We start from the raw sequence: 25321 nt of genomic DNA, 5'->3' as shown, positions 1-25321 counted from the left end.
ATTATAAGTATATTAAAATAGAAAACTGTCATTTTAAATAAAAAAAATATTTCACAAAATTAAAGTTTTTGATCAAATAAATGCAGCCTTGATAAGCAGAAGAAACTTTTTTTAAAAACATTAAAAATCACACTGATCCCAATCTTTTGAACTGCAGTGTACAGTGTTTTCTCTCTCTCTCTCACACACACACACACACACACACACACATATGCAGTGAGAAGTGGATCACATCCTCAGAGTAACAGCTCATTTCACACTCAGTACAGTACAGTGTCTCTGATGAGCTGTAAATGATCGAATGTGCTTTACTGTCTCCTGATTCACCACAGCCTCCGATCACAACCGTGTGTGTGTTCAGTCACTGGTTAATTAGTGATCACAGTTCTGTTAAAACAACAGGAGGAGGGTTGTGTGTGTGTGTTTACATCCCTACAGTGAGGAGACAGAATTGTCACCATAAGTCCCCAGATATCTGGAAAAAAAAGAAAAATCAAAGACAGGTGCATCTCAAAAAATTTGAATGTCGTGAAAAAAAAAAAAACTTTTTTTAAAAAGTGATACTTTCATATATTCTAGATTCATTACATGTAAAGTAAAACATTTCAAAAGTTTTTTTTAATTTTGATGATTAGAGCTTACAGCTCTTTAAAGTCAAAAATCCAGTATCTCAAAATATTAGAATATTTCCTAAGATCAATAAAAAAAAAAAGGATTTGAAAAACAGAAAAGTTCAAGTTCTTTTTTTTTTTTTTTTTTTCCGGCCTGTCAGTAACACAGATAACACATGACAGTACGTATGTGTAGCTATGCTATCATCATTCACAGCCTTTTTTTTTTTTTTTTTTTTATATTTTTTTTAATATATTTATTTATTTATTTATTTTTTTAATTAATTAATTAATTAAATTTTATATACCCTTTTATTTAACCATACTATGACCGACAAGACCAGGGGACAGAGAAAACAAGAGAGAGAAAAAAAAAAAAAAAAATGATAAAAAAAAGTAATAATAATAATTATAATGATAATAAAAAAAAAAAAGGAATTAGAAAAAAAGTTCAAGTTCTTTAAAGTACCGTATTGACGCGAATATTAGACGACCCTGATTATAAGACGACCCCCTTTTTTCCAGATTAACCTTTTGGAAAAAGACTTGTGGTTTACTGAGGAAAGGAAAAAAAAAATATTAAATTGTTTTCATATATCATTTTGTTTTGAAAGTATGGTAAAACTGGTAAAATGTGCCAACAATTACATTTAAAAATATACACTTTTTGATATACCAGAAAAATAACAGGTTGCTCATCTGAATTGTATAACATTTATCCATGTTCATCTATCCATATCGTAGTAGCCTATACCAACATTTTATTAACAGTAGAAGTGAAATCTTATTGTAGTCTTCAAATCTGGCTACTTGCGTTTTTACGTCTTAAAATCACTTACAGAGGAAGTTTGTTCCCATCAGGCTAACATGACAGTCACGACTCATGCCGCTGTAAGCTTTTCTTTTGTTTTCACTCACGATCTTTATAACACACATTACTTTACGTATTTCATGGCACACTCGTTTTACGCGTATTTAGCGCCACCTATTGTTGTGGGTGTATTATTGATATGTCAAAGTCTAAACCCTGAATATAAGACGACCGTGTTTTTTCAGATGTATTTCGGGTCAATACGGTATGTTGATTTCTGGACTCAATACTTGGTCGGGCTCCTTTAGCACAAACTGAGGAATGGCATGGAAGCGATCAGCCTGTGGCTCTGCTGAGGCGCTATTGAGCCTTCAATATTGTTGGATCGACTGTTTCTCATCTTTCTCTTGAAAATATCCCATAGATTCCACATGGGGTTCAGGTCAGGCATGTTGGCTGGCCAATCAAGCACAGTAATATCATGGTCAGCAAAGCACTTGGAAGTGTTTTTGGCAGTGTGGGCAGGTGCTAAAGTCCTGCTGGAAAAGGAAATCAGTTCCTAATTAATTCGTTGGATTAATCGTATTACATTTGGAAAATAAAAGAGCTTAAAGTGTGTGAAATATAATTTTCTCAGTGCCACTGAGCTCAACAAGACAATGTAACAGGCAACGTGTTGCAATTATTGGCAATATTAAAGTGTAATCAGAAACAACAAGCCAAAAAGACAGTGAAAACGTAACATAAAATAACATAACATAAAATGTAACGTAGGCCTAACACATAAGACATAAAATTGAATAAATGGATAAAATTGATAATAAAGACTTCTATTGTTAGAAAATATTTCTATTTTGAATAAATGCTGTTCTTTTAATCTTTTTATTAATCAAAGAATCAAAGAAAAAAGTAACAGGTTCCAAAAAAATATTAAGCAGCAGAACAGTTTCAACACTGATAATAAATCAGTATATTATTATGATTTCTGAAGATCATGTGACTCTGAAGACTGGAGGAATGATGCTGAAAATACAGCTTTGATCACAGAAATAAATGCTATTTTAAAGTATAGGTATTAAAATAGGAAACCAATATTAGACATTGCAATAATATTTCACTATATAACAGTTTTTTCTGTATTTTTGAAATGAATACAGCCTTGATGAGCAAGAGACTCAAAAACAAGGTCAGTTATTTATCAGGTTTATAATACATGGTTATGAAGTACAGTTTGTACAATACTCTTGTGTGTGACTGAACATGTTTCAGAGTTTAGTTACCGTTCTGTGCCCATCCTCTGCTATTTCCAGCACTTAATCAAGCACTCTTCTTTAATACATGAGGATGTTTTATTTCACATGTCATTGCGTTTGCATTGGCTCTCGTGTTGAGCGCACCGCAACCACTGAAGTATTCAGTTTCTACAGCGACTCATTTGGTGCACATTCACCGGCTCTAACTCTGTCGTGACATCAGCTCTATAGCGGTCAGAACCACTGACGTGGACACACACACACACACGTCAGAAGGTCAAAGGTCATCTGCTCTGTGTTTACACTGGCTAATCTACGTCCTGCTTTCCGCTCCACCCAGAGGGAAATGACATCATCAGCGTGAGGCTTCATTATCTGTTCGTTTCTGCAGCAGAGTCCTCTATCGCTAATTGAATTGTCTAATTAAAGATCCGTAAAGATCACACACCGCCTCAGTAAAAGAGAGAGAGGTTTCTGGGTAAAGACAGGAGCGGCAGAAAGGTTTCCTAGAAATAGAGTGATGTTTCTGTGTTTTGTGAATCGCTTCACACCCTCCAAAGCAAACAGAGCCGCTCACATGCTCCGCTCCTCCAGCTGCTGCTTAAGTCTCTTTTAATGAAGAGAGATCAAGCGGAGCCCGGCGTGAGACACACACGTGTGTAACTGCAGCACAAAACAGACAACAACCGTGCTGTTTGTTAGTTAACCACGGTTAACGGATAATTAGCACATTCCACCTACAGCTGGAGGTCAAGGAACCGTAGGAACGTCTTTACAGGAAAGGAAATAAAGCCACATACGATTAGATTACTAGAGCTGCTGACTTCAGTGAACACACCAGATAAAGCCAGAAAGTGATTTCACACACGTATGACCCTCACAGTGTGTGTGTGTGTGTGTGTGTGTGTGTGTGTCGTTACTAAACTATCATTAACTAAAACAAAAACCATAAAAAAGAAAACTTTTTAGTTACTTGAAATAAGCATTACATTAACTAAAATAAAATTTTAACTTATTACATATTTTATTATGTGAAATATAAACTTATTTTGTTATATATTTAAAAAAAACTGGCAACATTTCTTATTTTCATTTAGTTTAAGTTAAAATACTAAAATAAAAAACATAAAAAAAATAAAATTAATAAAATATAACTATGCAGACTTATAAAAAAAGTTAAAAAGGCCTAATCCATTTTCTTTTAGCTATTTGGCAACATTTAATTTAAATTGAAGTACTAAAATAACCAAATTAAAAAATTAACTTAAAAAAAATAACTACACAGGCATAAAAAAGGACTACAAAAATTACTAAAATAAATAAATGAAACATTTATAAAATAAAACTACATATACAGTTAATTAAAAATGAACAAAAAAAACAAACAAAAAATACTAAAAGCCTAACCATGAATAAAATTAGTGAAAACAAACAAAAATAAAACCTAATTAAAAAAATTAGCAAAAAATAGCAAACACAGTCACAAGGAGCTTTATTGATAAGCTGATGCTGATAATTCATGAGCAGTCAAGTGTCCTATTTCCACATTTACTTCACTATCCACTACAACTCAAAGAAATAAATAAGTAAATAAATAAATGTAGAGATGGAACAGGTGCGAGACGCAGCAGAGTTAAAGAAGCAGGTGGAACCAGAACCTTCTTGACCTCTGTGACATTCAGGAACCCGATCCGGCCGCACCCTCCGCCCGAGGTCACGCCCCACACGCGTCACATGACGCTCTAACAGTGTGTTTCCAGTGACGACACACACGACCTGATCAAACATCAGCTGTGTGACGACACACCAGACGGCTGACTCCACAGCAACAACACAAATTAAACAACAAAAGAAATTAAAAACGGATACTTTTCTTAATGTGAACTTGAAAAGTTTTTTTGTTTATTCACAAATACACATTGTTTCAGAGCAGCTTTACAGAAAATCATGATGTTAATGTTTGTAATATCTTCATATCATGTAGTCGCATTCATCAGATTAGAGCTGGATGATAATAAAGATACATATGATATAAACAATCAAGCAGTTGATATTTACTTTACAGTATCGCCTTCAATAAGTATATCCAACTTAATACACAGAACTGTGCAATAATATTGTTACATTGCACAGGTGAGATCAGCTAGTATATATATACACATGTATATACAGTGCCCTCCAAAAGTATCGGAACAGTAAAGACAAAATTGCTCTGTTGGCTCTGTTTGTCATCCTCGCAGTGCATCAGTTATGTGGTAATTATTGCAGGGCAAATTAATTGTAATCTTAATTTAATAATAAAAGTAACTTCATAATAATAATAATAATAGGGATAATAAAATAAGAATGTAACCAGCCTACATAAATTGGAAATGCTAAAGCCTCTTAAGGGGGGAATCCAGATCAAATTCCAGAAGGGAAAATCAAAACAAAATAAAGTTAGGGCAGCGGCTATCAGTGAGCACTGAGTGTAAATAGCTATTAGATTCTATTTATACTAATAAGTGCAAATAGCTTATTTTCTTAGCAATAGATGCTATTTACTCGAAGCGCTGGATTCTATTTACACTGTTAAAATAGTAAGATTTTCTGCTATTTATGCTAGGCTATTTATTGCAAATAGTGGCAATTATCTGCACCTCAGTATTGTAGTACATTATAAAACCGTACGCAATAATAACGTATTGAGTGTAAATGATAGTTTTAATTATTATAAGACATTATACTATTATATCCACATTCTCCTGGTCAGTCTTTAAGGTCTTCTGACCTGGACCTTCTAACTATTCCTAGAACACGTCTAAAGTGGTTTCTGTGCTGTTCTCCAAGGCTCTGGAACGCTCTCCCTCTAACACTGAGAACAATGGGCTCTGTAGACTCTTTTAAAAGACGCCCCTCTTTGGACAAGCTTTTAATTAACAGTACAGTTTGGCTGTTATTACATTTCTGAGATATTCAGTCTCTAATTTGTTTTATTTTAATTTTATTTTTGATTGAATGTATGTTTGATTTGTTTTACTTTTAGCACTTTGTGACTCCTTGTCTGTGAAAGGTGCTATATAAATACATTTTACTTCATTCAAATTATTAAATGCATGCCACCTTATTGGGACAATGAAGCCCTCCCTACACCTACCCTAACCCTACCTGATACTTTTATTTTCAACTTTTTGATTATTTCCTTCATTTTTATTGAAAATAAATGCCTTTCTGATTCGATGTGAGATTTGAAAAGGGAGAAAGAAAGTTTGGTAAAAGGCGGGCTCGAACTCGGGTCGATCGCATCAAAAAGCATGCGTCTTACCATCTACACCACTGAAATTGATGCTATATGGGTGTCTTTTTGTTGACTAAATCGCACGGTGGTGGGCGGAGTTAGTGTAAATAGCCTTTGCCAACAAGGCAGGCTATGTGCACTTAGTGTAAATAGACACTCCGTAAAGTTAAAACTTGTTTTGAACAATTTCTTTGTCATCTGCAGATTGATTTTAAGTAGGGGGGGGGGATTTATTTAAATCGTAAATCGCATTTTTTGTGAAAATTTTTTTTTTTTTTTTTTTTGTATATCGCCCAGCCCTACTTCAGAAATGCTAGTGAAAGACGTCTTCCCTCAGGTAGCTTGAATGTAGCTTACTGGATGTTGGGCTCATGATCAATAAGTTGTTTGCATTCGCCCAAACTGATTTGGCAAAATCAAAACGCGGACGGTGAAGGGAATCGCTGTTAGCACGAGTCCAGCTCGCCGTGAAGCAGAAGCAGCAGAGGATTTCGCTTGGTCTTAAAGCCTTCCTCAAATGTTCAAATAAAACAATGATTTGTGCAAAAAGAGTGATTAGTTATCAATCGAGAATTTCATATGGTCTGGTGGTCTGAATACATGACAAACTGTTCTGTAAGCTATAGCTTTCATACTGTATGCTTCTTTGATGCTTTAAATACGGGACAATTACGTATTATACTAGGGATGCACGATATTATCGGACCAATATGGGAATTGATAATGACCGATAATAGCTTTAAATGTAAATATCGGCATCGGCCCGATATGAAAAATGATGCCGATATGTCTTGCTGATAAGAGGAATACATTAACTCACAAGTGCTCAGGGTGTGCTAGCGATTAGATCACGTTAACATTGTGGCTCAGTCATGAAGCAAAGTTTTGCTTGAATGGTGATTGGATTCACTGTTAATTTGGATCGCTGCATTTAAACTGAGATAATCCGAATCCTCCCGGTGCTCCTGATTAGCCAATCCGTGCCTGGACCTGACAGAAAACCCAAAGTGAAAATATTGAAACGCCAGTCTGAGAGAGGCTGGAGAATATGGTCATGAAAAAGTTATGATGACACAGAGCTATACTAACATAGTAAGTGGAAAACAGTTGGTGATCCTGCCCGTCATGTGTGTGTTTGGTTGGTCCAGCGCTGTCGTGTGTGATTGATTGCTGGGCGTTTCTGAGACGCTTCTATTGTGAGTCTTAATTACTGGCTTGAGTTTTCAGCGCTGGAGAAGCAGTGATTTCAGCTGAATGCTGAGAGAGCTTCTCCATATACATCAGCCGCCTCGTCTCGCCTTGTCTCCTCAGTGCGGTTTGTGAGCAGATTGTAAATGAAGTCTAAACAGTGGAAAGTTTCACGCTGCTCTTCACAATCCCACTGAAGAGACGCTGACGAGTGAATTTAAAGCGCTTCCTACACAGACAGACTGAAACACCGCGGATGAACACCCTAATCATGATCCGTCTCACTGCAATACTTTACCATTTACATACATTAGTTGTCACGAAATACAGAATATGATGTCTTTTTTCTATCTTTGATTCAGAGTGACCTGTGACGTGTACTTGACGTGTTTTTGAGAGATTCACCAGTTAATGTGTCTCAGTTTGAGCCACATATGAGTAACGGTGTGTTTTAACGGGTCACCCTGTTAACATCCCGTGGTAACTAGGAATTATCCTTAGGAATGATCCAATCCTTAAATGATCCGAGATGACCGAACACCTGAGAAAAGATAAGGCCCACCCCTCAGAGGACCTCAGAGGATGCCAACGCTCAGACAACATACAGAATTACCAAATATTGCCAGAAGTTAAATATATTAAGGTTCTGCAATATATAAATATATTGTGGAAATGTAATTTCCTGTAGAGCTGCTTTGCAACAATTTGTATCGTAAAAAGCGCTATACAAATAAACTTGAATTTGAAACTTGAACCTTTGACCTCATATAGCTAAAGGAGAGGTTTCATTTGCTTAATTTTCATATGTTGCCTGTGCGGTGTTCACAGTGCTCATAAAGATCTTAATATAGCTGTGTTTAATAGGATCAGGACAGGTCTGTGATGTCAGCGAGCGCTGAGGATTCTGGGTACACAGGCCTGGAGACGCAAAGAGAAGAGATAACGGGATTAAAGAGGAATAATGTGCAGTGTATGGATTCACAGCCGACACAGAAACACAATGAGTTATTGGGCTTCATTATGGGTACAATAATAATTTCAAAAATAAATAAAATAACAAAAAATATAAATGAAAAAAAATAAAGAAATAATATAAATAAATAAATAAATAAAATAAAATAATATAAATAAATAAAATAATAAAAATTTAAATAGATAAAATAATATAAAATAACATAAATAAATAAAATAATGAAAATTTAAATAAATAAAATGGAATGATAAAAATAATATAAAATGAATAAAATTATACAAAATAAATACGTACATAAATAAGTGCAATGTATGTTGTTGTTATTAAGATCCAAATATAAAATCACTTGTATGAATTAAGTTAAAAAAGCCCGTTTGTGATGTAAAACACTGGCAAGTCCTGATTTAGAAAGTCTTTAGCAAACGGACCTGAATGGACAAAGATTGATGCTTTTATATTAACCTGCAGAAGGAAGCAGGTCAGTCGAGATTCACTTCAAGTGATTCATCAGACTCCATTAGACTCTGACAGTCCAACAGATTTATGTTATGATCGTGTAAAGATGTTCAGAAGAACAGAACTGAAGAAGTTTTCCAGAATCTGCGTGTCCCAGCATCCTTTGCGCTGGAGTGGATAATCACAGACCCGTGTGAGTTTGTAAAGCTCCTTATAAATCCTCTTAAAGATTTCACAGTGAGAAGAAACCGCACATCGTGGCAGTTCTCACGCGTGGAGGCTGTGAACAGGTACGAGCGAAGAGAGAGTTTGTTCTGTTTGCTGTGTGATTCACACAGGTGTGCCATGATTCCTCAATGTTTGTTTGTATGAATCGCTGGGTTTGATGTGGCTCGTGTCGATCCGTTTCAGACGTAACGCTGATGCAGGAGGAGAAACGTGTTTGAATGCTGCATTTGATGCTCTTTTGTCGAACAGAAGTGATTCATGTTTGATGTTCTTACATCACAGTGTGAATGTGAATCTAATAATATCTGATGACTCATCTGACACTGCTTTTGTTGTGTGTGTATATATACACTAGTGGCCAAAAGTTTGGACTAATTAAGAAGTCTTTTGCTCACCAAGGCAAAAAAATTTTAAATAGCTATTTTCTATGTGAATATCTTTTAAAATGTAATTTATTTCTGTGATCAAAGCTGAATTTTCAGCATCATCGTGTCACGTGATCCTTCAGAAATCATTCTAATATGCTGATTTGTTGCTCATAAAACATTTCTGATTATTATAAATGCTGAACACCGTTGAGCTGCCCAATACATTTTTGTGGAAACTGATACATTTTATTTTTCAGGATTCACAGATGAATAGAAAGTTCAAAAGAACAGCATTTATTTGAAATAAAAATATTTGTAACATTTATAAATGTCTTTACTGTCACTTTTAAACAATTTAATGCGTCCTTGATGAATAAAACTACTGTAAAATCTTAATTATCCCACATTTCTGAATGATTTCCACTAAAATATTGAGTGTTAACAACACTGATAATGTTCTTGCTGTTTTTTAATGTTTTTATAATGTTGGATCGTACTGATTCCAGTCTTTTGGCCGGTGGTGTACTGTATGTAATGCTGTAACTCAGGGTTTGTAGTGGAACAGACTCCAGTCGTTTGACCCACAAACCGGCCTGTGATCTGATCAATCATTCATACGGTCAGCAGCTGCTGGACCCGATCTCTGGTTCTTCTACCAGTGTGTTTCTGTCTGTAGGACACGTGTGTGTGTGTGTGTGTGTGTGTGTGTGTGGTTATCAGCACATCCCTAGTAAAAAAGTAACTGATTTAAAAATTATAATTAAACTTTACTTGGCATATTACTTGTACAGAATGCACTTTTCTTAATATTAAGTCTAAAATGTGTTTTAATGTCACTTTTGAATGATCTTTAAATATTTTACATAAAAAATCTGATATTATTCAAAGTGTACCTGAAGTATACTTGCAATAGTTCCACTTTAGCACAATAAAATATACTAAACATATCTTTAATTGGACTTCAGCACAATTAAAGTGCATTAAGTACAAAATTAGTTGTTCCAGTTTAGTACACTAAAAGTACAATTGCAGGACATTTTATTAAGTACATAAATATAAAAATGTATTTGTAGTAAGCTTAGTATGAAATGTATTTCAGATGCATTTAAGTATATGTATTTTTCACTAGGGATGTGCTGGTTAAGGATCGGTTTCAGATGTTTAACCTGTCAGAATAAACTCAGTGTTTACATTCGGCTCAATGATTGACGTCGCACAGGCTTATGGTCTTGGACAGTTTAACTCTGTCAGTCGGGGTCGTTACTCAATCGGCAAGATTAATCTGCTAACGGCCCACGCGGGGCTAATTATAGACGTGTGGCCACGAGTGGTGGAGACTGACTGTCTGATCATTCATCATCTCAGAGTTTGACTCCGTTTCACCTCGAATGCACTGAATGAGTCTTTAACAGCAGCATCAATGTGACGCGGAGCGTTGAGTTCATTCTCCCTGCCTTATTGATAGGCTTATTAATTTCACTTTTGGTGTGAAAGGGCCCTTACAGCTGCCACAAAGTCCAGCTCAGGTGACAAAAAGTTACTTTTTTATGGAGTAACGCAATATTGTAATGTATTACTTTTAAAAGTTACTTTTCCCAACTCTAGGCAAAAATCAGAATGTGACAAAAGAAGTATTCAAAGTAGCCGGATGACCTTCTGGTGTGATTATGAACAGTGTTGGGTAAATTACTCTTAAAAAAAAAAAAAAAAGTAATTAATTACTAGTTACTAATTACATCTTCAACAGTGCAATTAGATTACTATACAAATTACTCTCTCCAAAAAGTATTTAATTATTAATTACTTTCTAAATCCTATATCAGCCTCGACAAGTTAATGACACAAGGATAGACATGAAACAGTTATTTTAATTCTTTCAAGTAACTACATAAATTATTCTGGTTACACTTTAGATTACAGTCCAATTCTCACTATTAACTATGACTTTTGCGTCATAATACTTGCGTATTAATACTTAGTAAAATAGTTAAGTTTAAGAATTGGGCAGGATTAAGGATTTAGAATAAGGTCTTGCAGAATAAGACATTAATATGTGCTTTTTAAGTAATAATACACAGCCAATATCCCAGTAATATTCATGCTTATAACCAACAAATTAATAGTGAGAATTGGACACTAAAGTGCTACCAATATTCTTATTAACTCACCAAAGTATTTAAAGCGTGAAGGGTACATAAAAAGCATGTATTTTAAGCTTAGACTTTGATGTTAAATCCACTATTGTGTATAAATGTTCTATACACAGTATTAAATTAAATTACATGTGCAGTAACTGTAATTAAAATACAGAAAAAATAAGAGTAATCTTTTACTTTTTTCAAGGGAAGCGTAATGAAATGCCACCCAACACTGATTATGAAGTGTGCATAAGATCGAACTTTACTATCCCATGAGGCCATGGGGGAGGATTTATGAATGGCAGTGATGGGTCACGTGACAATAACAACATGCCGAATGTAGTATGTCCAGATTACATTCACACTATATAGAACAATGTTTTTGTGGTTTGCGAAGTAATTACTTTTTAAAAAAGTACCTACTCGAGACATTTTGGATGAGCCACACACACACACACACACATGCTGTTTCCAGTCCAGGTGTCTCTGATTACATGTTAGTTAATTAAAGAACATCAGATGAGAACTTGTTTGTTGAACTCAGTTGAGGGGCTGTTCACACAGAACATGTTTTTCCATTCCACTGCGCTACTTTTCCATTGTTTTTTCTATGTAAACAGGCACTAGATGGATATGACGTTTCGCTTTTTTGCAGTGCAGTGTTTTTATGACGCTGTGTCAAGTTAAAAGAATTTCAACTTTTACATGCAGTCCCACCACTGATCTATATAAATCTATAGCTGTGTCTGAAATCGCTCACTCATTCACTAATCCCTATATAGTGTATGGCAGCTGAGTGGACTATATCAGAGAGGAGTGAACGAAATGAAGTGAACGGATTCGGACGGTGACATACACACTGCACATGACAAATATCTTCATCATATGTACTCTTATATTACATGTACCTTATTTTAGAAATATGGTAATATTAATAGTACATACCTCCGCGTCAGCTTTGTGGTTTCATTGATGGTATGTTATTAATTTGTTTTGTATTGCTTTGTTCATAATCATTAAATACTATTAAAATACTGTCATCAAAAATAAACACACATTAACACGTGTTCATAATTGTATGTATTTATTGGGTTGTTTGTAGTATTTTGAAACTCTCCCGAGCAGCGTTTTGCACTCTGATAAGATGCCAATGGTCATAGAGCGCCCTCAGGCGACCGTTAAAGGGATAGCTCGCCCACAAATGTAAGTTTGATGTTTATCTGCTTACCCCCAGGGCAGCCAAGATGTAGGTGGCTTTGTTTCTTCAGTAGAACACAAACGAAGGTTTTTAACTCAAACCGTTGCAGTCATATAATGGCAGTCAATGGGACTCACGGCTTTGAGAGAAAAAAAAACATACACAGACAAAACCAAATTAAACCCTGCGGCTCGTGACGATACACTGAAGTCTTAAGACACGAAACGATCGGTCAAACGTGCTCTGGCATAGTTATGAACGCACTCAGGACAGTTGGATATTGTGGTGGATCAGAGGTAAAAAAATTATATAAATACTGTTCAGTTTCTTGCACAGACCGATCGTTTTCATTGGATTTTGGGAAATAGTGCTTCAGCAAGTGTACATCGGTTGTACACTCAAAATCAGAATGCATTGTGGGTAAAAAGTAGGGTAACCAATTAAAAAAAAAAGTGAACGAATGTAGGGAATGAAGTCGTTCACTCAGAATTCAGACAGCACTACCCGATATAGTGCACTATATAGTGGATAGGGAGTGTATTTCTCCCATCCGTGTGCTGTTGGTTCTGCGTGCGGATGTTTGCCGGTGTGATTGTGTGACTGACGCTGCTTTTATTGTGTTGCAGTGTGAGCGCAATGCAGAGTCCAGACATGAACGGATACACCGGAGTCACAGCGCAGTCCTCACAGATAAAGTAAGCCAAACAATCACAACAACTAATGAGATTTTTAAAAAATAATTTTATGAAATGATACTGTAAATATGAAAGTAAAAGCACCAGTAGGTGAAAGTGAATCACTGTCTTAATTAGCGAGTCACTGAATCATTCATTCAAACGGCTGATTCATTCAGTAACTGTCTTTATGAATGAGTCACTGAATCATTGACTCACTCGATTCATTCAAAACCCGTGATTCATTCAGTAATGAATCGCTTCTGTGTGTCACAACGGTTCTGTGGCAGCTTTGATTGGATCTGTTTTCATTTGCAAAATTGATCAAAGACAGACAATATTGTGCCTAAAATGTAACACTATATTAATTCGTGTTTATTGAACGGTTGTATCAAATCAATGTCACATTTGCAATGGTGCACCTGAGTTCACTGGATCGCTGACCAGAACTCTCAGTTTTATTTATTAGATGCATCACTGGGATTTTTCATCTGAGCAGTCATGGTGTGACATGAGCGTGGTGAATCTGATGTTTTATTGATGTTTCCTCTGCTCCTTATCTATTGAACACATTCATTATTGATCTGTCGCACAATTAGTGTGACTTACACAATGAAACAGATCAAGTGTCCACTTTACTCATTAACTCCACACTCACACACACACACACGTCTGGTCAGCTATCCTGGTAGGGACTCTCCATAGGCGTAATGGCTTTTATACTGTACAAACCATATTTTCTACCGCCCTACACCAACCCTACCCCTTACAGGAAACTGTGTGCATTTTTACTTTGTCAAAAAAACTCATTCTGTATGATTTATAAGCTTTTGTACCCATGGAGACCTCAATTTAGGTCCCCACCGTGACACGAGTCCCCATGAGTCTGTGTGTATTCAGGTTTAAGTCCCCACCAGGATATATAAACCTACACACACACACACACACACACAGGCTGTGAATGACTGAGGACAGGACATGCATCACAATTAATTCACTTTAATTCTAGAAGAACAGCAAAGAAAGTGTAAGTATGGATGAGTGCTAGTGTACTAACTCTCTCTCTCTCTCTCTCTCTCTCTCTCTCTCTTTCTCAGCGGTCACGGGTCACTGTCTCCAGATGTTTTTGCCAAAAGGTCGGGTGGTAAAGCTCTGTACGGTATGTGTGTCCTCCTACTGTCCACTGAGGGAACTACAGCGCCGCTGAACCCCTGAACCCTCCGAAACGCTGTCACCATGACAACGTGCTCCAGGAGGGATGATGGGATTGTGTTATTCAGTGTGTGACGTGAAGAACATGATGAAGATGTTCAGCCGTTTGCTCTTTTGTCTGATTCCCAGAAGGGATTCCATCCGAAACATTCATATTGATATTTTCTGCATGAGAACACATCTGACTCGTATTTCAACACAATAATAATACATTTGTATTCAAGTCGAGTCGCTCTGTACAATACAGCTTCACAGTAGTAAACAGCTGTTAATGATGCAAAATTCATCCGTCAAACAAATTCAATTTAAAGCAGCTCAACATAAGACAATAGAGTCATTATTCAGATCAGTGTTAATGCTGGAAAATTCATCAATTTTGAAATTAGTTCAATTTCAGCTCAACATGAGACAATAGAGTCATTATTCAGATCAAGTCAGTTATTCTCAATTAAACAAATACTGTAATGTGAAGAATTTTAGTAAAGCCAAACAAATTGCATTGCTTAGTTACTTTTTATGGAACGTAATGCCTTGTGCAAATGTAAGGACTCTTTCACACCAGAAGTGAAATTAATAGGCCTCTGCAGTTACTCCTGATTTCTCTCGACACGGGGACAGGAGAGCTGTCAGTCAATAAATGGGAAAACAAAGTAACTGGCGTTTCTTATCTGAAAAAGTAACTTGTACTTTAATATTTTGTTGTAAATTTAAAAGTAATGCATTACTTTACTATTTACTTGAAAGATGTAATCTGATTACGTAACTCTCATTACTTGTAATGCATTACCCCCAACACTGATTGAGAGCATAATTTCTCTTGATTTTGAGGTGAAGTATGATTTTGACATGTTCTTGTCATTTGTGCATTGTCTGTCATGCTGGAGGGCCGTAAGATGTGAGACGTTCTCAGAATCACTGCAGGTGTCTAAAAGTGTGTGCGTGTGTTTGTGTGTGTATCACATCACAGCAGAGGTTAAAGGTCACAGTGAAGAAACCTACATGTCAGTCACTCAGAGAGACTCACTGTGTGTGTGTGTGTGTGTGTGTGTGTGTATGTGTTTTCTCTGCGCCATCGCTCTCAGGAACAGATGGAGTTTATTTCCTGCACACCTCTGCCAAACACAAAAAGAAAGGTAGAAGCTGATGGATTGTGTGTGTGTGTGTGTGTGTGTGTGTCCAGTCTTCTCCTCTCCTGCTAGTTTCCCAGCCGACTCTGCTCCTGCGTCATGAACTCCTCACACGCGTGTGATATGATGTGTTCGGTTTTGTGCATCCACACAGAATCTGTTCCAGATTGAGGCTGATTGTTCAGTTGAGCTCCAGAATCAGAATCAGAACAGAAGATGTGAATAAATCTGCAGATTCTGTCTGGACGCGCTCGTGTGTCTCTGATGACGATTATATAACAAGTTCTGCTCTTTCCTCAGAGCAAAGGAAGAACTACACCAAAAACAGCATCAACAGCCTGACGGACACGTCACAGTACCATGTGGAGGTGAGACACACATCCGTTCAGGAGATTAGACCGAGAAATCAATAGACTCCTGAGATGAGTGAAGATCTGATCACACAAGTGTGACTCTGGAGCACAAAAGCAGTTATAAGTACCGCGGGTATATTTGTAGCAAAAGCCAAAAATACATTGTATGGGTCAAAATTATCCATTTTGCCAAAAATCATTAGGATATTAAGTCTAGAAATTTGGTAAATTTCCTACCATAAATATATCAAAACTTATAATAATAATAATAATATGCATAGCTAAAAACTTCATTTGGACAACTTTAAATTAGATTTTCTCAATATTTATATATATATATTTTTTTTGCACCCTCATGCATCATGACAATAAAGATTATTTATTCAGCTTTTAGATGATGTATAAATCTCAGTTTTAAAAAAACTGACCCTTATGACTGGTTTTGTGGTCCAGGGTCACAAATCAGTTCAGACTCTGTTATAAACAATTAGACACACATCAACATGGACAGGTTGTGTGACAACAACTCATCCTCTAAAACCAGGAAAACACAACACAGATGACATTAAAGGGAATGAACATTCGGGCATAATTTAGTCTCCATCATCTCATTTAAACCTGCCTTTATTTCTTCTATAGTAAGATGAAAGTCTAAAAAAAGTGTTGTCCATACAATGGAAGTCAGTGGGGTCCAGTGTTGTTTAGACCTTAACGTTGTTCAAAATATCTTACTTTACAGAAGAAAGTTTGAATAATCATTTCTGGGTGAACTGTCACTTTAAATATGAATGAATAGGTATGAATATAAATGAAAATGTCTTTAAGGACGTTTGGCTGCCATTCGATATTAAATGCATGTTATTTTAGCATTATAGAGACGTGTAGTTTTTGTTAATATTTAGAATATTTTATGTTTGAGTGATTTTAATAGTTTCTTTTGTTTTTATATCTGTATAGTTTTAATTTTTTTAGTGCATCAAATTAAACTGAATTAAATCATTCACTGAATTAATTAATTAATTTTATTTTATTATTATTTATTAACGTTTATTTTTTATTTAAAGTAACTTAAAAAAATTTATTTTAATTGTAGTTTCAGTTTTAGTTAACTATAAAAACCCTGTCATGACATCACATAAAATCATCTTTATTTCTGTTGCGCTGTATACAATACAGATTGTTTTAAAACAGCTTCACCATAATAAACAGGAAAATAACCGTGTTAGTGTTGCTAAATTCATCAATTGTGAAATAAATTCAGTTTTACCTGTAAAGCAGCTCTACAGAAGTCATTATTCAGATCAGTTTAGTCATCCGATAGCATCAATGCAGTTATATAACTGAATATTAATTGTCATTTTTAAAGCCCAAAAGCACAACAAAGCTATATGAGAAGCCTGCTTTGAAACAATAAAGCACTATAGAAGCACAGGTGACTTGACTTTTGTTTCCTGCAGCATCTGACCACGTTTGTGATGGACCGTAAGGAGGCGATGCTGACCATCGAGGACGGCGTCAGGAAGCTGCGTCTGCTGGACGCCAAAGGCAAGGTGTGGACGCAGGACATGTTCCTGCAGGTGGACGGGAAAGCCGTCAGCCTCATCGACAACGACAGCAAGGTACGAACCAACCGGTCCACCGCCAGACCTCCAGTGTAGGGTTTGGAATCGAAAAGAATTGGAATTGGTCAAACGATACCCATGTGATTTAAAAAAATTAAATCAAACACATTTATTCTTCTCTTTTTGCAGCTGAATACCATGAACAAAAATCAGCAGTCTACATAAAAACCGGACTTGTTTAAGAGTTGTTTGTGTGCAAAATAGAGCTGCATTATACACTCTTAAAAAAAATAAAGGTGCTTGACGATGCCATAGAAGAGCCTTTTTGTCTGAATGGTTCTTTTAACATCTGAAGAACCTTTATGTGTTCTTTGTGGCGAAAGAAGGTTCTTCAGATTATAAAAAGGGATGGTTCCTTTGACTGAATGGTTCTTTGTGGAACCAAAAATGCTTCTTCTATGGCATCGCTGTGAGAAATTGTGGCTCTCTCACAGTTCTGAAGAAAAAACATTAGACAACTAAACAAAATCACATGTAATTTATGATTCAACGATTAAATTTACTTCATTATTAGATGAATCAGCGTTTTTGAATGAATCTCTTGAATGATTCAAAGACAAATACATTTTAACAGCCCCTTTTCACCACCTACTGGCGTAACAATGTAATCAATAAATCCTTATTTGAAGTGTCAAATTACTTTCAAACAGTGATTTAATCTATTTTGAAAAAAACACACAGGAATTGATAGGCGGAATTTTAATTTTACAACAAGTATCCGATTCATCATGGAGTGAGAATTTCCACAAAAAAGATATAAAACACCTGTCAGCAGAGTCTGGACAAGGTCATGCTTTTATCATAAAATCATGTAAAATAACTGCTGCAGTGCTGCAAAACTATTAACTTTTTACCACAACAAGAATAGAAATATAATGTGAAAGAACTGCAAGATTTACTAGTCATTAGCTGCTTTTTAAAAACCGCATTTTAAAAATATTTTCACACGAAAATACAAATATTTTTTATTAATCAATTAGTCTGCATTTCTTGAACATCTGTTTTGAGAAATTATATTTTTCTCCCGTTCCGAATCCTGCATTCATGAGGGATTTATACGTCAGTCCTGAAACTGTGCTGCTTATACAGGGTACATGGCCGTCAGCAGCACGAAAAACAAAACTTTTATTCAAATTCTGAACGGATTATATTTCGTCTAGAAAGTGCGCATATAGCCCTTACTTTACAATATACTTTGTGTCACTTACTTCAGTTCACGATCTCACAAAGTTCCTTTGTAATCAATGTACCTCTTATTTACATCGTGTTACATTGAGAGGAATCGCAAACGTGCGGCGAAAAAATCCGGTGTTTAGAGGCGAGTGAAAGCAAAGTGTTCAAGAAATCAACAGAAATGTCTGTGATTGGCTACATTGCTCAGCACTACGAAAATACATTGTAAATAGAATTGAATAGAAATATATTGTAAATTTCTAGAGCGCAAACACAAATACGCAGTTGAGCCTTGACCAAATCAGTTTTGCCAATATCCTATTATTACAGTTTTAACTGAAGAAAATAGATGTGTGGTGTGAGAAAATGCTTGAGAATCGGCAGCCCTGCCTTAAGCATCCGATTCTGGAATTAGAATCGATTTTCGATTCCCGGCCCTACTCCAGTGATGTCCTGATCATGTGTTTGTTTCAGAACGAGCTGGAGAACTTTCCCCTGGCCTCGATCCAGCACTGTCAGGCCGTGATGAACGCCTGCAGCTACGACTCCATCCTGGCGCTGGTGTGTAAAGAGTCCGGTCAGGGCAAAGCGGACCTGCACCTGTTCCAGTGCGACGACATCAAGGTCTGATCTCAAGCGTTCACGCGTTTGCTGAGTGCTGACCGTCAGTGTTGGGAAGGTTGCTTTGGAAATGTAATAGGTTACTGATTACAAGTTACCCTATTTAAAATGTAATAAGTAGTGTAACTATTTAATTTACTGTATTAAAGTAATGTAACTGATTATATTTGATTACTTTTTGATTACTTATCTAAATGTAAATTTCTAATGTTTGGTTTCACTTTATTTTAAGGTGTCCTTGTTACGGTGTAATTATACATTTAAGTACTGAGGAATATTAATTAACTACTTTATGGTTAGGATTAGGGTTTGGCTTAGGGTTACTTGTGTGTAATTATGCATAATTCATTATGTGTCTGTGTATATATATATGCATGTTAGTGGTGTCAAAATTAGCATGTTAACGCAGGCGATTAATTTTTTCAGTTTAACACGTACATTTTTTTTTAAGCAATTAAAGCAGGGGCAGAGCTAGGTTTGGCCACCCTACTCACAACTGCTGTTTCTGACACTATTTCTCTTGAGAAGAAGTGCATTTATTCAGTTGAAGAACGTCTTTATGACCACATCAAACAGGACACATTTCAGAAACACTCTCCACGTCACTTCAGCGGCAGGCGCTAGTCAAACGAGTGCAGAAACAGTGCTCGCAGCACATGCTCTTTAATCGCACGCACAAAGGTACTGGATCATTTCATATCAAAGTGCGAAATAAACTGTGCATGCAATGTCGTGGTCAGTTAAGTCATGTTACCAAAAAGGCGATTAAAGCTGCCTTAAAACTGTGCGTGCATGTAATATATTTTATATGAGTCACATTTAAGAACATGTCTCTGAAATGGTTTTCAAAACTGTCCTGGAGCAGCCCAGCACGGTCTCCCTCATCTAACACACCTGATTCAACTGACCTGACCTGATAACACACTTTAAGACCTGAAGTGGGTCAGAAAAAGACCGCGTCATGTTCAGCAGTGGCAGCTCATAAAGAAATAACAGCCAAAACAACCTAATAACCAGCTGCTGTGATGTCATTTAATCAAATGACAAAGAAAAAAAAGAGAAAAAAATATCCTTATAGCTTTAAGGATTCATCTATTTTTAATTTAGTATTTAGTGTTTGATAACTTAACTTTCTGTATGTTTCTGCTGAAGGGCACAGGCAAATATGACATTTATTATAATAGGTTTATGTGAAGATTGTTTTAAGTTCACTTAAATTAGAAGTTATTTTTTAAAAGTCTAATAAATGTTAAAATTGATATCTCTCAATTATACTGTAATTTTGAATGGCTATAGTCAATAGGTAAATATTGTGTGTGTGTGTGTGTGTGTGGGGGGGGGGGGGGGGGGGTCAGTATTGGTATGAGTGAAACTGGCCTTCGGTCATAAAAAAGATGCCATTAAATAAATATATATATATATATATTATAATAGTAAGTACATGTAATGTGTAACAAGAACACCTTAAAATAGTGTTACCATTTTTTCTAAATTTTTCTCAATTGTTAATCATTTTAATTTTAAATAAAATAATTTATAATTTAATTTTAAAGCCCAGTCACCACAAAATCAAACTTTAGCACCTCTTTTTACTTTTTAGATCTTTAAATACAGATTTAAAATCATAACAAGAAACAGTTTAATAGCTATGATACTGTTTTTGAAATCAAATCCTTGCATAACTATGACAGGAAACACTGGCATATAACAATGCCTTGAAAAAAATAAAGCATATACACGAAGACAAATAGGAAATAAAACCGTTATCCCCCTTTGTAATAGTTAACATTTTCATAAGTAACTGTAATTTAATTACACATTTTTTTCTCAGTAACTGTAACTGATTACAGTTACATTTATTTTGTAATTAAATCAGGCCAATTTGATCCATATGGACATCGAAAGCGCCGTCAGCGACCACAAGGGCGGCAAGGTCAAGAAGCGTCCGGAGGTGCTTAAGTAAGTCCAGCGCTTGTGATTTATGAAGATGCCTGTTGCCACGGTAACGCAGCATCCATTTCTCTGTGTTTGTCAGAATTATCCTGAAGAGTGACGGGACCATCCCTCCGCCCCCAGGAGGCCACGCCCCCGAGCCTCCAGGAGCTGTCAATCAAACGGACAGCAAGAGCCGAGTGGCCAGTTGGACTGCATGGACCAACGAGCAGCAGGAGCGTAAGTGGAGGTGTCTGTCGTTAACCCTCGAGTTCCTGTTCTAGAGTCTCACTGTGTGTGTGTGTGTGTGTCCTCAGATGATCCACAGAGACATTACACCGAGCTGGACGGCTCCCCTGAGATGAGCGCAGCGCAAGTGGACAGAGATGTGGTGAGTGTTTACACTGATACACAACATCCTGTTCCTGCACATGCTTAAAGTCTTAAATTTGATCTTTAACATTATAAAAAGTCTTATTTTTACTTAATTCAGATGAAACTTTGGCTTAGACATATCTAAATACCAACATAAAACTACCGAATTAACATTATAATTTTTACTATTCTTGGTTACACTTTATTTTAAGATGTCCTTGTTACAGTGCAATTATACATTTAAGTACGGAGTAATGATATTTAACTACATGTACTTACTATATGATTAGGATTAGTTACTTGTATGTAATTGCATAATTGCATGCAAATGCATAATTTAGTGTTATTATAATAGAAAGTACATGTAACATGTTTAATAAGGACACCTTAAAATAAAATGTTAAGGTCATTGCAGACTGAGTCCGAAATTTTCGTCTGCGTTTTTTCGTATTCGTCATCCTTTCCTATCAAAATGCTTGCTATGGATGCGAAAACACAGAAAATCGAACCTGATCCGAATTTTTTATGATGGGCGAAAGTTTCGGAGGCAGTGTTTAAACGTGATTGACACAACGTGAGGTCGTATTTATTTTTATAGGAAAATTCAGACTCTGTGTGCAATGACCTTGACCCTATTCTTTCTTTGGGAATTTGCTTGTTCACGTGACAACTTGAGGCATTTACGACAACGTATTGTCTCTGTCTCTTTAATGTGAAAGGGAGAGAGAAGGAGAAGACTAAGTTCAGTTGTAAGCTCATTCTCTAGGTTCATAGGGGTGTGGGATATGTATACAGTTACATGCCCCCAAAATTCAAGATACACAGGAATTTTTGCCCCAATGAGTTGCAAGAGTGCAGTTTTATAAAACCACAGCAGAATCAAGTCTTTGAGCTACACAGCAGTGATTTGCTACTGAATGAAATCTGCGTTTTGAATGAATCGGTTGAATGAATGATTCAGTGACTCGTTCATAAAGACAGTCAGCTGCTTCATTCCTTTTGCCATTTGAACGAATCGTTTGAATGAATGACTCACTCAACTCACTTGCTGCCACCTACTGGTGGTTTTACTTTGATATTTAAAGTATCTTTTTAATTAAAAATTTACAATTATAAATAATTTCTAATTTAAACATTGAATTAAAAACAACCTCATAGCATTATTTATGCAGTTGTAAATGCATTGTAAATATGTTAATGCCACTTCTGATGCTGCTTCTGTGTCATCTCTGCACTGTAAAGGTATAGATAAAAAATGCCCCTGGAAATCATTTTAATGTGACAAATATTACCCCTTAATAAAAAAGTTGTCAGTGGTTGGTGACTTAACGGCCATAAATATTTTTACCGGCCATGAGACCATTTCATTAAAATAAAAAAGAACAAATTAGGGAAACAAATTTATAGTGCAGTTTATAATGCAGTTTTATAATATAATAATATTTTGTAGTGGATTAAACGCATCCTGAAGACTTTCAGTCAGATTGATGGTTGTGTGAGAGTCACGTTGGTGTTGCACACGTTCTCTATGTGTGTGCAGCAGATGGTAAAATACTGACGTGTGTTACAGCAAATCCTCAATCACATTCTGGACGACATCGAACATTTCGTCACCAAATTGCAGAAAGCCGCCGAGGCCTTTAACGAGCTCTCCAAACGCAAGAAAACCAAAAAGAGCAAAAAGAAAGGACCTGGAGGTGAGCGTCTCCTGAAATCACACATCCTCATCATCCTCGTTATCATCAGTGTGTGTCATGAGTGTGTTTGCTGTGTGTCTTCGATCAGAGGGAGTTTTGACGCTGAGAGCTAAACCTCCGTCTCAGGACGAGTTTATCGACTGCTTCCAGAAGTTTAAACACGCCTTCAACCTGCTGGTGAGTGATGATAACCAGGGCTGCATCCCTCCCAATAACGAACATTTTTAGCAGGAAAATCTCATTTAGATGATCTGTGATGTGATTATTTTTTGTCGTCCCAGGGGAAATTGAAGAACCACATTCAGAACCCCAGCGCTGTGGATCTGGTCCACTTCCTGTTCAATCCTCTCGGACTGGTGTGTCTTCTGATCGTGTGTGTGTGTGTGTGTGTGTGTGTGTGTGGAACAGTTGTTCTGTCGGACTGACGTGTTTCCGTGTGTGTGTATTTGTGTCTCTCAGGTGATCCAGACGTCTGGAGGGGTGGATCTGGCTAAAAGCGTGATCGTTCCTCTCCTCACCAGAGAAGCCATTGACTTCCTGCACGCGGCGGGTTCGGCGGAGGAGAGACACCTGTGGGTCACGCTGGGAGACGGATGGACCAAATGCAGGTACTGGAGCGTCTCTCTTAATAACGAAACTGACCGATATTTAAAACTTTTCATTGAACAAAATCAAACAAGATACAAATCTCTTAACAGAACAAAAACAACTGATACCTAAATCTCAAAACCTAAAGAAATTAAACCGACTGATGTTTAAATTTTTACAGAACAAACACGGCCGATATTTAAATCTCCTAAACGAACAGATGTTTAATTTTTACAGAACAAACAGAGCCGATATTTAAATCTCCTAAACGAACAGATGTTTAATTTTTTACAACCGATATTTAAATCTCCTAAACGAACAAATGTTGAATTTTTTACAACCGATATTTAAATCTCCTAACTGAATAAAAACAACAGATATTTAAATCTCTTACAAAAACAAAACAGACTGATAGTTTTTCTTAAATGAACAAAAACAGCTCATATTTAAATATTCTAACAAAACAAATATGACCAATATTTTAATCTCTTAACCGAACAAAGCCAACCGACATTTAAATATTTTAACAGAACCGACCGATATTTAAGTTTCTTAACGGAACAAAACCAACCGATATTAAAATATTTTAACAGAACAAAACCAACTTGTATTTAAATCTCATAACGGAACAAAACAGACCGGTATTTAAATATTTTAATCGCAAAATCAAACAACATTTAAATCTCTTAACAGACTGATGTTTACAATTTTAAAGAACAAACACGACTGATATTTAAATCTCTTACCAGAACCAAACCAAATTATATTTAAATCTCTTAACTGTATAAAACTGTCCGATATGTAAACATTTTAACACAACAAAATTAACTGACATTTAAGGTGCCATAGAATGAAAAACTCTCTTTACCTTGGCATAGTTAAATAATAACATTTCTGTACATGGAAATGACATACCGTGAGCCTCAAACACCATAGTTTCCTCCTCCTTATGTAAATCACGTGAATAAAAAAAGACCACTGAAAAACAGGCGAATCAGAACATAACACCGACTGTGACGCAACAGTCGGGATCACTACGCCCCCAACATTTGCATAAACCCGCCCTTGTTCTAAGCCGGCCGAACCATCAGAAGTTCTGCAGGTATTGTAAATAAACGAGCGCGGACAACAGCGAAAATGGCAGACCATGGAAATACATGTTATGTTCCAGGCTGTGCAGGGGAAGTGAAGTGCAGGGATGGGTTGGTGTCTGTATTCAGAAAGGCACGGAAAGCAAATAACGCGTTCTAATAAAATAAATCAAGCCACTAAAGGGACATGGTTAGCTTCTTGCTAGCGGTAGCCTGTTACACTGCGGTACATAAGATTTCACTTACCACATAAACCGAGTAAGGAGAGATGACTGAGGATGATGAATGATTTACAGATCCTGAGCACCACTGACAAGCATCTGATCTTGTAAAATGTGTGGTAAGTACTGCCGCT

General features: G+C 36.3%; 1 protein-coding gene across 7 annotated transcripts in view; it reads left to right on the top strand.

Annotated features, from left to right (window-relative positions):
• Positions 1-25321, top strand: part of LOC306858611 (epidermal growth factor receptor kinase substrate 8-like) — a 45336-nt gene that overhangs the window by 5537 nt on the left and 14478 nt on the right. For 3 of the 7 annotated variants that reach the window (XR_013783217.1, XM_079399217.1, XM_079399215.1), the window contains exons 1-14: positions 8815-8859; positions 13128-13196; positions 14273-14334; positions 15470-15520; positions 15815-15882; positions 17325-17486; positions 19137-19286; positions 21160-21242; positions 21319-21455; positions 21533-21606; positions 23161-23287; positions 23376-23464; positions 23569-23643; positions 23747-23895. Coding sequence is in view for 6 of the 7 variants with exons in the window: in XM_079399217.1 (XP_079255343.1) it covers positions 13138-13196; positions 14273-14334; positions 15470-15520; positions 15815-15882; positions 17325-17486; positions 19137-19286; positions 21160-21242; positions 21319-21455; positions 21533-21606; positions 23161-23287; positions 23376-23464; positions 23569-23643; positions 23747-23895 (1286 nt within the window). In the remaining variant the exon portion in view is untranslated. Of the gene's footprint in view, positions 1-8814; positions 8860-13127; positions 13197-14272; positions 14335-15469; positions 15521-15814; positions 15883-17324; positions 17487-19136; positions 19287-21159; positions 21243-21318; positions 21456-21532; positions 21607-23160; positions 23288-23375; positions 23465-23568; positions 23644-23746; positions 23896-25321 lie in introns of those variants that run through there. The other 4 variants (XM_079399219.1, XM_079399218.1, XM_079399220.1 and 1 more) reach the window with 2 other exon arrangements.

The sequence above is a fragment of the Barbus barbus genome (genome assembly GCF_936440315.1).
Source record: "Barbus barbus genome assembly, chromosome: 39".
Taxonomy (NCBI): domain Eukaryota; kingdom Metazoa; phylum Chordata; class Actinopteri; order Cypriniformes; family Cyprinidae; genus Barbus; species Barbus barbus.
The sequence above is the reverse complement of the archived record's forward strand: the minus strand, read 5'-3'. Positions and strand labels throughout refer to the sequence as shown.